General features: G+C 56.5%; 1 protein-coding gene across 1 annotated transcript in view; it reads left to right on the forward strand.

Annotated features, from left to right (window-relative positions):
• Nucleotides 1–12,582, forward strand: part of Tmem104 (transmembrane protein 104) — a 65,064-nt gene extending 52,482 nt beyond the window's left edge. Inside the window, exon 10 of the mRNA XM_005069945.4 lies at nucleotides 9,003–12,582. Within this exon, the coding sequence (XP_005070002.1) occupies nucleotides 9,003–9,763 (761 nt within the window). The 3' untranslated portion in view covers nucleotides 9,764–12,582. The remainder of the gene's footprint in view (nucleotides 1–9,002) is intronic.
• The last annotated feature ends 107 nt before the right edge of the window (nucleotides 12,583–12,689 follow it).

The following is a 12,689-nucleotide window of genomic DNA, read 5'->3' on the forward strand; positions in this document are numbered from 1 at the left end:
TCTCCCAGCCTCCCATCTAAGCGGCCCCACTTCTGCCTGCTCTGCTCTGCATGCACCTCTGCAAGCAGCCCTGCAGCTTAGGATGGATACCCCATCAGACCAGGGGACTCAAAACACCTCAGCCCAGGTGGCTGTCACCTCTCCTTGCCTTCCTCACTCTCCTCCTCAGTCCCGCTACACTAGCTGGCCACTCTGGAGGAAGGCCAAGCAGCCTTCAATGTGTGGGGGGGGGGGCGCGACAGGACCTGAAGCTTTCTGTCTCAATCTCCAGAAAGGAGATTGGCTGTCTCACAGCCAGGCTCCTGGCTCTGCTGTCCCCACAGTCACTAACCAAGCTGCCCTGACAACCCAGGAATGAAAAATGGAGACTCTGTCTCCCAGACACCACCTGTGTGCACGGGGGGGGGGGGGCACTGAAGGATGATATGACTGGAACTCCTGCTTTCACACCAGGAGCTCAGCTGCTCTGGAGATCGCGTGCCTGCCCTGTGTCTCTGTCTCAGATGGAGAGGGAGAGCTCTGCTCCAAGCCCCTCCAGGAGAAGCTTGTAGCTATGGGGTAGAATTAGTTCTGAAAGTGGACAGAGTCTGGTCTTCTGGAAGGCATAGGAAGGAGCCAGCGAGCTTGAGTTCCCTCCTTTTAGTAGAAAAGGTGTTTAGAGTGAGTTGTTCACGTGAGGTCAGCAGAGACAGGCCATATAGTCTCAAGGAAAGTCCTACCCAGAACCCCAAAATGCATCAAACTCCACCCAAGCTTGTCTTGTCCTTCCTGGGAACACAGGGACCTCTGGCCCCTGCTCAGGTAGGTGAGTGACAGGCAGGAAGGATAGACTAACTCAGGCATCAAAGAGTCTGTGAAGACAGGACATACATACAGTGGAGGGACACATACCTCGTATAGCTTTAACTACCCTAGATGGGGCAAGAAGAGGCGCCTAGGATCTTTGTAGAGCAGGTGTGAGCTGCCTGCACCCGGGAGCCCCATCGCCCTCCCCTGACCTCCAAAGCCCCTCAGGTTAGCTGGTGCCAGTGCTGGGCGTTCAGGGCGAGCTCAGGAAGCTGGAGTCACTAGAGTGAACCAGTCTCCTCTTTCGAGCACAAGAAGTGTGCCCAGTGTGCTAGTGCTGGGAACCTCAGCGTGGGAAGGCAGGCTGTGGCGTGATAGTGGGGTGCTTCCTCAGTCCCTGCCCTCAGTCAGCCCCTAGCCCCTGCCTGAGCCACTGCTGCTACTCTGGCCACCTCCTTCCCTTCCTCTCTTTCCCTCAGGGCCAACCCCTCAGCACCTCCACTTAACACTTAACTTTATTAGTGCTCTGTGTGTGTGTGTGTGTGTGTGTGTGCGCGCGCGCGCGTGCGTGTGTCAGTGTGTGTCTGGGGGAGGGCATATTCCGTGATGGCCTGTTGAGGTCCTTTCTCTTTCCACCTGTGTGGGTTCTAAGGAGTCAAGCTCTGGCTGTCAGGGTTATTTGTCTTTTGTCCATCTTGCCCGCCTTCTCCCGTGTCCAGCACAGCAGTCTGCCCCAAGAGCAACAGTTTCGTGGCACTCAGGTTGAACCCGATGTAACTTGAAGTTTTTGGACTGTTTTGGAAACAAAACCAGACTCCACGCCTCAGCCGTCTGTCAGATGCAGCAGCTTCTCGGGGCAGCACTGACCCCCAGCCCAGTTCTTGTGTCTGGATGTGGCTCCCCCTTTGCAGGTAGTTGGTCCCACTGGTTAAAGAACAAACGCCCAATCGCTTGCTCCTGCTTTAGGGCTGGGACACTTCGCAGCTGGGCTCATGTTGCCTGGTCAGTCTCCACCCTACCCGCCATGACCCAGCTTCAGGCAGAAGCAGACCCTGCGTCCTGGGAGGGCAATGTGGTGTTGAAGGACAAAGCTGTAGCCATGTCCTCCACCAGACCCGGCTCCCTCCCGGAGCACCGGGCCCAGCCACTGATGCGTGCACCCTGGCTATTCATTATCATTAGCTCCGGCATGTTGACTCTCTGCTGGGAGAAGACAGCGCTGTCCCTCTGACAGCCACAGTGATGGATGGCCACCTCGATAGATGGCTGCTTCCTCTATGTACTAAGCTGGAGCCAGAGCCACAAACAAGACTGAGGAAACAGCACAGGGTCGGGCAATACAAGCTTGAGCCGGACCCAGAGTGGGTGTCTGGGACCAGAGCAGAGCTCTGAGTTGAAGCGTGCTCTCTAGGAAGCATGAAGAAAAATGGCTGCTTTTGAGAAGGGCCTGGGCCTTGACACACCGGGACTGTAGCATGTAGTCCGGCCTCACTGGACACAAGTCCCCATCCACCACAGCTGTATTTCTTACTCTTTAAGGTCCTGCTGTAGGAGACAGGAAGGACTGTGTCCCAGCTTGTCCTGTATCAAGATAACCCTCTAGCTTGGTGTCTTAGGTCCCATGCTGTTTCCCTAGCCCCCTAGGCTAAGTCAGCACCTTCTCTCTGCTGTCATAACCCATGGGGACTCGGGCCTGTGTGGCCTTTCACCTTTTCTTGTCATTCCAGATGCTAGGGATTGAACTTGGGCCTTTCACACACCAGGCAAACGCTCTCCCAGCTGATCTGTCCCAGCCCTCCTTTTACTTCTCAAAGACAGAACCATTCCTCCAGCCCAGACCTTCAGGTTCCTGGTGTAACTCAGAGGACATGACAGAGGTTAGAGTCAGGACACTCAGCTCTTCCCGTACTTAAACCTTAACGACGACGAGGTCTGACGGTACGGAGACCAAATAAGTCGGTAGATCACAGGCACCCACAAAGAACACTGGCCAGTGACCCTCCACTGCCCCATGGGATTATGCTCAGAGCCAGAGAGATGGCTTCCAGCTCCCCCAGAGGACCCGAGTTCAGTTCCCAGCAGCTCAAAGCCGCCTGTAGCTCCAGTAGCAGTGTGCCCTTCCCAGCCACACACACGTGTGCACACAGGAATGAAAATAAATAAATCTTGAAGGATATACTTGATTTTTTAAAAAGCCCACTAAACATATCAAAGTATCTTTCAGTATGTAATCAGTATGAAGAAGCTAATGTTGTGGTGGTACACTGTAATCTCAGCTCTTGGGAGGTAGAGGCAGTAGCATAAGGACTTGAAGATCACCCTTAGCTACATGTAAGTTGGGGTATATATGATGTGTATGTGTTTGTGTGTGCGTGCCCTGGCGTACATGTGAGGTCAGAGAAGAACTTGCGGGAGTCGATTTTCTCCACCATATGAGTCCCAGGGGTTGAACTCAGGCCATCAGGCTTGGCCACAAGCCCCTTTACCCAGGGAGCCATCTCGCTGGCGTAAGCTCTGTGGTTTTGTTGCCACCTTCTAGGAAAGACTTGAGCAGTATTCAGTATGTTCAGAAGTCCCCCATGCCATTTCAGCCCTGTGAAATTCACAGGGAGGAGGGAAACAGTAAAGTCACTAAGAAGGAGTCTATGTCTCTCCTCCACAGTCATAGTGTCCCCAGGAAAAGGGGTGGGAGAGCCATGGTCCATGTGCCCCAGCGTCAGCGGCACCTAGGCAGGTGTCCCAATTCATGCCGGGATCCTGCAAGGAAGGCAAGGTCCTGCCATGCTCCACACCACTCTGAGCAGCAGGAAGCCCCACACCGAGACTGGGAGGCCAAGGATGACAGCCAGGTCACCTGCAGTACTGCCTGAGAGGACTGGACAGGAGCCCTCCCCTCTGCACACCTCCAGTGCAAGCTAGCTCCTGGGTGGCTGCCCCAGGCCGTGTTTCCAGTGCTTGGACAATGGAGCTGGTCTCTGGCAACTCCAATCTCTGCATATGAGTTGGGAACTGAATGTATGCTGGGGGGGGGGCAGAACCATTTCCTGTCCTCTCATTGCCCTAAGACATGTGTTCTGGATGCCCAAACGTCAGACTCCTGCTCACCCAGCCCCAACAGGTCTGTAACTCCATCTGTGGCTTCACCTGGTCAGTAAAATTGTACTCACCTTTCCGGCCCTGAGTGAGTCCCAAGAAGACAAGGCCTGCGTGGCAAGATAGGGATTCAGGAGAGGCACTGTTTGTTTAGTCTGATGCTCTTAGGGATCATCGTGCCTCCGTCCTCGGCAGGTACCCAGGAGGGCGTGGCTTGTCCTTTCTCCCTGCCAAGGGGATGCCCTAAGGTCAGACGGACAGACAGCATTGGGCCAGACAGCTCCCATGGGGATTTATCTGGCTGGTGACAGCAGAGAAGAGGGAAGAAGGCCACCCAGGTGCTGCTGGTGCTGCAGGGTGGCCTAGTGCCCGAGTGGCTTTTGGCCTAAGCTGCCCACACAGGGAAGGAAAAGGTGCCATCTCTCCCAGCTGGCCACTCAAGGCTAAGGAGCAGCGCCTGGTTTTGTCTCGGCTCCTCAGATAATGGCTTGCCTTCTGCACCTGTCTCCCTGCCTCCCTCCCTCCCTTGCTCCCTCCAAAGAGTTGCCAGGAGCAGGCTGCGCTTCAAGGTGAATCAATATGGCAAGGCCAGCTTGTAGGACTTAGATCGGCTGTCAGAAGTCTGCCTGGAAGCGGCACATGGCTTCAGGCGGAGTCGGGGATGGCAGCTGGCCCCTCATCACTGCCTTGCAATGAGCCCTCTTCTCCGAAACCAAGAGCAGGTGTGACAGCCACAGACCTGGGCAGCAGAGCAGCCAGGAAGGTCCTTATATTGCCTCTGGCACCTGACACCTGGCACCTGCCTCCCCTCCCCTATTCCTGGTGAGCTTCGACCCTTGAACTTGGACCATTCTTAGCCACAGGGATGTGGTCACTAAGGCGACCACTAACCAGTTCTCTGTTTTGTTGCGATTGTCTTTGGCACCTTCTACCTGTTGGCTCTCCTGCACTCTGGACTCCACAAGGACAGGACCTATGTCTGGTCTGTCTTGTGCACCTACCCCTGAGTGACCGGAATAGTGCCAGCACTCCACAGACACTCAGTGAGACCGCAGAATGAGTGATGGTCAAGGCCAAGCCTTGCACAGTTGTCTCTATAAGTAATAAACGTCTCCTGCGCCCACCCCCGCCCTTGTACAGACGATCTGCCCAGGCCTGCTGTTCCCCATGCGACCTGATGTGAAGCTCTCACCAGCCTCCTGAGCCCTCCCTGGCTCCTCCGTGCTTCTCCACACCCCTTGGAGTGTGACTTCCGGTGTGGAATGCAGGTGCAATACAGATATGGGTACTCAGAGCTCAGCCCAGCATAGGGCGACAGACACACCCGGCACTGCCCAAGGGCGGACCCCTGCACCTCTGATGGGGACATCTTGGATGTTTGGAGGCCACGCGCCGTCTCGCCTCTGTGTGCGTCTGTCTGTGCCTCTTCTGCAGCTCGAAGCAAGCAGCCACTGTGGGCCAGGGCCGCACAGCAGCTCCTCCCTGCCTCCTGCGCGGTCTGTCCTCACAGCCTGCCATCCTGTCTCACCTTGATTTATTAGCAGACCTAATGAGTTTTTGGAGTAGTCGTCTCCCCAGGGACGGGGTGATCACTCTGGGAGATAGCTCGTGAACTCTGCTCCTCAGGCACTCAGGAAGGCAGGAAGTGTCAGGGACAAAGGAGTCTGGGCCCAGGAGCATGGGACTTAGTCCTGCACCCTGGTCTTGGGACCGCTGCAGGTCGGAGCCCCCTGCTTCCTTCCCTTCCCTTCTCCGTGCCTGTCCAGTCAAGGGCGTAAATATTTCTTTTGAACTTAGATGCTTGGAAGCCAGACCAGCACTCTTCGTTTCCCCTTTCTGTTCCCTGGGGACAGTGTCATCCGAGTGTACTCAAGGTGGCGGGAGTCGCTGGGCCCCTTTTCTTGGATGTGGCTGGGGCTCTTCCTCTGGTCTCTGTGTGCTTCCCCTGCCTCAACGAGGGTCCTGCTTGTGACTGGCCAGAGAGTTCTCTGGACATGTGTGTAGAGCTTCCTCTCTTCTGGTGTGAAGGTGTGTCTCCTTTTGTGTTCACTGGGCCTAGCGCACAGTAGGCCCTCAGGAGTTACCTCATCTCTTAGATGCTGTACTTTTCCCTAACTTGGTCCAGTGGCCTTTCTATATTGTTTCTACTTTTGACAGATAGTGCCCAGTGCAGCTAAGGAGAGGGAAGGAGAAAGGGAACACAGATAAGCCTGTCCCCTTTGGGTGATAACAGAGAAGCTGCCGTTCACTGGGTGGTGGTGGTGCACACCTTGGATCCCAGCACTCGGGAGGCAGAGGCAGATGATCTCTGTGAATTCAAGGCCAGCCTGGTCTACAGAGGGAGTTCTAGGACGGCAAGGGCTATACAAAGAAACCCTGTCGGAGGAGGAGGAGAAGAAGCAGCCGCCATTCCATAAAATGACCCTCAAGGGAAGATTTGATTTTGGGAAAGCGTATGTGTCTGTGTGCATATTTTGCTGGGGCTTAAACCTAGGGCCTTGTGCATACTAAGAAAGCAGTCTACCACTGAGCTCCAAATGCAGCCCAGCCCTCTTTAATTTTTTACTATTTTTAAACTTTTATTTATATGCATATGTCTGTGTAAGTGCATGCCACGTGTGTGTACGTGTGTGTGCCTAACTGGTGTTACAGGCAATTGTGAGCTATGTGCTGAGACCTGGACTCAGATCCCCTGGAAGCCGAACAAGTGCTCGTAACCACTACTGGGCCATTTTTCTAGACACACTTTCATTTGGAGGCAGAACCTTACTTATTTCCCCAGGCTGGCCTTGAACTCACTTTGTAGCACAGGCACTGGGCTTGAACTTGCCATCCTCCTGCCTCAGCCTCCTGCATAGCTGGGATTCCAGGCCTGCACTGTCAGACCCCAGCTGGGGCGTAGAGGTTTCGACAAAGACTTTAACAACCAGATTGGCCACTTGTCTATGGGATAGCACTAACAGTTAAGACTAGTTATGAGGAACTGTGGTGCCTCATCGCCCACAGCCACGCCTTTACAGACCACCCTGAAAGATCTAGAAAAGCCTGACATAGCCCCTGGAAGGCCAGGTCAGTGGGTAGATATGGGAGGGGTGGACACACTTACATAGTCAGTGTCTTTGCCTGGGAACCTGCTGCTTGGGACAGCCTTGGGTTTTCTGCAGTAAAGGCTGGTGTGGGGGGAGGGGCGCCCAGCCAGAGCTGTCCAAGTGCTGCCCCCAGAGAGCAGAAAGGCTTAGCCAGCACCTGAGGCAAAACCCAGCCATGAGGTGCTGGCATCTACCTCACCAGCCAGCCGCCTCCTGCCTTCTTGCTTAAGACCCAAGGCCAAGGTCAAGCAACAGACAGCTGCAGGATTTCTCCACTGGCCTCTTTCCAGATTCATGCTGGCTGTGGCCGAGTCACAGGTGGCATCCCAAACAGTGACGGCAAAGCAGGATTTAAATACTGCCTTGCAGGAGCTACTCCCTTGGCCCTCATCCAGTGCCCCACCCCCTGTGGTGGCCTAATGGCCCAGCTGTCTGCTCCCACCTCCTGAATAATGGGCTGCCAGGCACCCGAGCCACAGTGCTGTGCTGCTCTTAGGCTCTGGGGCCCTCACAAGCACACAAGGCACCACTTCCGGTCACCTTCCGGGTCCCCACACCTTGCCTCCTCAGTGTGCTTCCTGCAGCTCCCTACACCTCTGGGATGAGCCCGGCCCCTGGGGTCGTGGGCTGAGGCTGGGAGAGAAGCTAGGCTGCTGCTTCCCTTTGACTGGGCAGGGCCTGGAAGATTTGTGATGCCCTGGAGCAGAGGGCTGTGAGAGCCGAAACAAATCATCATCTCTATTGGCAGTTTTCACAGTCCTGTTCTGAGCTCCCTGCTCCCCCTCCCTCCTCCCACCACCGCAGCTCTGATTAAAAGTAATAAATGACTCCAGCCTACTCCCAGGTGTCATCACGGGAAGAGACACTGGTCTGGCTTCTTGTGAATCCAGCCACACAATCTCCCAAGAACCAAGGCATGTACCCGTGCCCCGAGGCGGGTGTTACTGGTCCCCCAGCTTCAAACCGAGGAAGAGCCCTGATCCTCTGATGGGGCACCCAGATGGGGACATGTCAGCCTCTTCTGTCCTGCTGCTCACAAAGAAGTGTCACGTGCCCTGTGGACAGGGAGTGTCAGACCTGTTCTGAATAGAGACAGTAGGGTTATATAAATTCAAAATGGAGACGAAAACCCGGAGGTCCCTGTGTGTGGCCATTCTGGGTGATGTCAGTAGCAGACATCGGAAGCTGCAGAGGTCTAGAAATGCCGTCTTGTTGCCAGGAAGCTTGCCATTGACTGTGCTGTAGTGAGTGCTCTACTTGGGTATCTTCAGGCTGGTGAGCCGTCCACAGGCGGAGCCAAGCTGCCTCTGGCTACAGGGAAAGCCTGTAGCTCATCTGAACAGATAGGGTTATAGACGCTCTTCTGTGGCAAATTTCCCGTCCCCTAACTATGCCACCAAGCCCAGGATAACAGAGCCACGTGCCAATTGCCACCAGCCTTAGGACCAGTCCTGAGACTTCACCTGTCTCTAGCACTGCTCTCTGGTGTCATTTCTTCCCACCTGCTGAAGGCCCTGGTCACCCAGCCCTTCACACAGCTCCCGGTATTCCTGCCCTCTGACCCACCTGTAGCTGGGGACCTCAGCCTGAGGCCGCCACCTCCCAGATGTGCTGTGTGCCTTTCAGCCCTCGGCTCCTCACACCACACCCGGCTCCACAGGCACAGAGACTGGAAACCATGGAAGAGACAAGGGCTCAGTGTGGGCCTGACAGGATGAGTGCCCCTGACAGGAAGCCCCTGTCTCTGAGAGTCCTTGGAAGACGAGGAGGGAGCCGGTAGCTCCTTGCCAGGCGGAACCATCCTGCTAGCAGCCCAGTTTCTTCTTCGTCCGGGTCACGTCCAGGCCCATTTCTGGGAAGAGGGGGGAGAACCGGACATGGGCACCTGGAACACACATAAGCTCAGCAGCTCCCACGTGGCTGTGGGGTTCACGGTTCCTTCCCCCGGGGTTCAGTCCTTACACAGCCCTGCGGAGCAGCGACTGAGGGGTGAGACCATTCACCCTCGCCAACTGACCCCTCCTTGTCTTACAGCTTTCGCCATCATGATTGTGCTGGCCCTGGTGCGCATCGGGAACAGACAAGGAGAGGGGCACCCACCCCTGGCCAACTTCTTGGGGGTTCGGAACTTGTTTGGGGTGTGTGTCTACTCCTTCATGTGCCAACACTCCCTGCCTTCCCTCATCACCCCCATCTCCTCCAAGCGCCACATCACACGCCTGGTGTTCCTGGACTACGGGTTGATCCTGGCCTTCTACGGACTCCTCTCCTTCACGGCCATCTTCTGCTTCCGTGGCGACAGCCTCATGGACATGTACACCCTCAATTTTGCAAGGTGCGATGTTGTGAGCCTGGCTGCTGTGCGATTCTTCCTGGGCCTCTTCCCCGTCTTCACCATCAGCACCAACTTCCCCATCATTGCCGTGACCCTGCGCAACAACTGGAAGACGCTCTTCCACCGAGAGGGTGGCACGTACCCGTGGGTGGTAGACCGCGTGGTGTTTCCCACCATCACCCTGGTGCCTCCCATTCTGGTGGCCTTCTGCACCCATGACCTGGAGTCCCTGGTGGGCATTACAGGAGCCTACGCGGGCACCGGCATCCAGTATGTCATCCCCGCCTTCCTGGTGTACCTCTGCCGCAAGGACACCCAGCTGACCTTTGGCTATGGAGTTGTCAACAAGCATAGGTCCCCGTTCCGCCACACCTTCTGGGTGGCCTTTGTGCTACTGTGGGCTTTCTCCTGCTTCTTCTTTGTCACAGCCAACATCGTCCTCAGCGAGACCCAGCTCTGACAGCAGGATGCACCTGACAACAGGAGGCAGGGACAGCCCAGCGCCAGCCTCCCTGCCTCCGAGCAGTTTCTGAGTGCCACCCAGTCTACATGAGCATGCTAGACCGGGGCTCTCGGAGAAGGCCTTCTACATCTCCAGCTGGTGTCCTCTCCCGACACAGGCCTCGCCCTGCAAGACAGCCCTCCTGCCTGGGAACGTGGCTGTCCCCAGGTTCTGGGATGGACCCAGTCTGTCACACACATCCCTCCACTCCCGCCACTGGAGGCTGGCTCCTTTCTCTGTGCAGCGGGGGAGACAGTGCTGGCACTGCTGCTATTTATACTAGACCCCCTGTCCCCTTCTGCATCATCCACCGTCCACTAGCAGCGGCTGCCTCTTCAAAGGCGAGTTCCCAGGCCCCGGCTCTCCTAACCTGGCCTACTTGTAATGGGCAGGGCCCATTTCCTGACAGTCCTGACAGTTGCTAAGTATTCCTCTTGTGGGAGGCCTGGCCAGCTCTGGTGACAAGGACAGGAAGTGTTCATTGGTCCCAGGGTCCCTAGACAAGAGCTGTGAGAGTTTTTGCTGTGGGTGACACCTCTGGTGCAGCAGACAGATGAAGCAACCCTTCCTTGGGTTTAAAGCCACAGGGTTTAAAGCTTCTGCCCCCTGGCTTCTGCTGTGGAGCCCAGGGGCCTCCTGAAGTGCAGGGTCGGCTTGAGAAGCTGCCCTCACTACCCATCGTGGCTGATTGCCCTGGATCTAGGACAGGGAGAGAGCAGAGTGCCCCCCTGCGAAAGGTCCGCCCTGTGTTCCGTAGCCTAGCTTCCTCCCATGCTGCATTGCAACACTAAGGTGGTAGTGGCCTTAGGAGTGTGGTCGTGGGTGCTCAGGGGCTCCTGTGGAACTGGAGGGGGTGTGGAAGGAGGCCAGGCTCCCCGCTGCCTCCCATCCAGTCAGCATGCACCCACTAGGCCCAATGCCTTGGAATGACGAGCGATTTAATGAACTGCATTTTCAATGTGCCTTCTGCTTTGGGCACCAGGGATCCCTCCTTACCCTGACTTGCCCCAGCCCTGGGCCTAGTCCCGCCTGCTCTGGACAGAGCTGCCTCTGGGGTGAAGGGTCTCAGACCCCCAGCCCTCCCTCTTGATTCCAGTGCCTTGCTCGACCCTCATGAGGGAACTTGCGCCAGCCACCCCTTCCTTCCCTTCTACATCCTGCCGTATTTAAAGCTTGAGCTCTGCTGTGCTGTTGGGTGCCCTGTGACCCAGGGGTCCGTGCAGAACCCTCAAGGAGTGTGGGGTCTACTGGTGGCACCTGCCGCCTCTGGCCCTCTGGCCCCAGCATCCCTGTGTCTAAGAATCTCTAGGTCACAACGGGCCCGTCTACAGCTTCGTCACCGCTGTCCCACGTTAGTAGTTCTTGAGCATCATCACTGCCCAGCCACATGAAGAGCAGACAGCCCTCCACCCATCTGCCATCACAGCGCCTTCCTAGAAGACCCTGCCCCAGGGCGGGCCAAGTGGGGAAAGCAGGTCCCGGGATGAGGAAGGCCGCCCATCCTCCCTTGTGCGGGCCGAAAACTCAATTAAAATATCTTACTTACCCTTCTCCCTCTTGCTTAAGGACAAAGCAAATTAAATCATCTTACTGAAACAGACACACACACACACACCTCATCCTGCCCCCAGGCTCCAAACCAAATGTCGGTGGAAAGTTCATTAGCATCATAAAGCCCAGGTTGAGTTATATGGCAACCTGGAGCCACACACAGCAGTAGCGTGGTCCATGGTTCCCCTCCACCTCCAGGTTAAGTTGGGGAGGCCCCAGCCTAGGAGGGAGGAGGGACCCGGTGACCACTGATGCCAAGCTGAAGCCCCCCACCCCCACCCCTGCACGCTGTCTAGGTTCTCTGCTCTTCCATCTCCACCCATTGTCTGGTCTGCTAGAAGTCACGTGAGGTCACCTTCCTCACCACACCAGGCCTCTGTCACTGGCAGAGGAGTCGGGCTTAGCGTCCCTGGGTGTGGGTGACACTTGGTCCCCCACAGGCATCAAGCACATTAAATGCTTTTGCATCCCCTGGGTAAGGTGATGGGCCAGGCCATGGTGTCTGTTTGCAAAGAGGCCCTGAGGTTACTGGTGGGGCAGACAGCAGAGGAGCCTCCCCGGCCTGGCCCAGATCCGACTCTCCTTGGAGGAGGTCTGGAACTTGGCAGTAGGCACTGTCATCTACCTGCATTGCTCTCCGGACTAGCCCCTCCCGAGGGCAGGCCAGGTCAAGGTGGGAGCGAGCATTCACTGGGCCCAGCTGTGCACAGAGCACAGTGCCAGGAACTCTGGCTGTGCCTCACCCGAGGCTGGGAGCTGGGGCAGATGGCAGGTGACAGGCTGCGGGGCACTGCTGAGGGCCAGAAAGTGGCAGTGGGCGCCAGGCCAGGCCCAAGGCCACACAGCTGTCCTCACCACATAGGGCCAAGAGCAGCCTCAGCAACAGGCAATGCCAGCCTCATGAGGCTCCAGCGGAAGAGGAGTCTCTGGTGGTTCCAGGCCCGGGGGCAGAGGAAAGCTGAGGCCTGCCTGCCGACTGTTGCCAGGGGCCACTGAGGTTAGCTCTCAATAGCCAGGCTGCAGGCAAGCCCTGTCCACCCTCCCAGGGGCATGCTTCAGGCCTGGAACAGTGTTGGATACACTGTGAGGACCAAACTATCAGACCCCGTGGCCTCTGAGCAGTGGGCATCTGCACCGCCCCTCTTCTAGGTACCTCCAGATCATGGAATGAAAGGACTGAACGTAGCCCAGCACCGAAGTCCTTAATAAAGCTGCTATTACCAACAGTTGTCTCCTCAGTCATTTGCCAGCTGTGACTGCACTACTAACCCAGGGCAGACAGAACTCGGCTGAGACTGGCAGGTACTACTTGGCTCTATCAACTCCTAGTGAA

This window comes from Mesocricetus auratus, unplaced genomic scaffold (genome assembly GCF_017639785.1).
Source record: "Mesocricetus auratus isolate SY011 unplaced genomic scaffold, BCM_Maur_2.0 Super-Scaffold_100007, whole genome shotgun sequence".
In the NCBI taxonomy this organism is placed as follows: domain Eukaryota; kingdom Metazoa; phylum Chordata; class Mammalia; order Rodentia; family Cricetidae; genus Mesocricetus; species Mesocricetus auratus.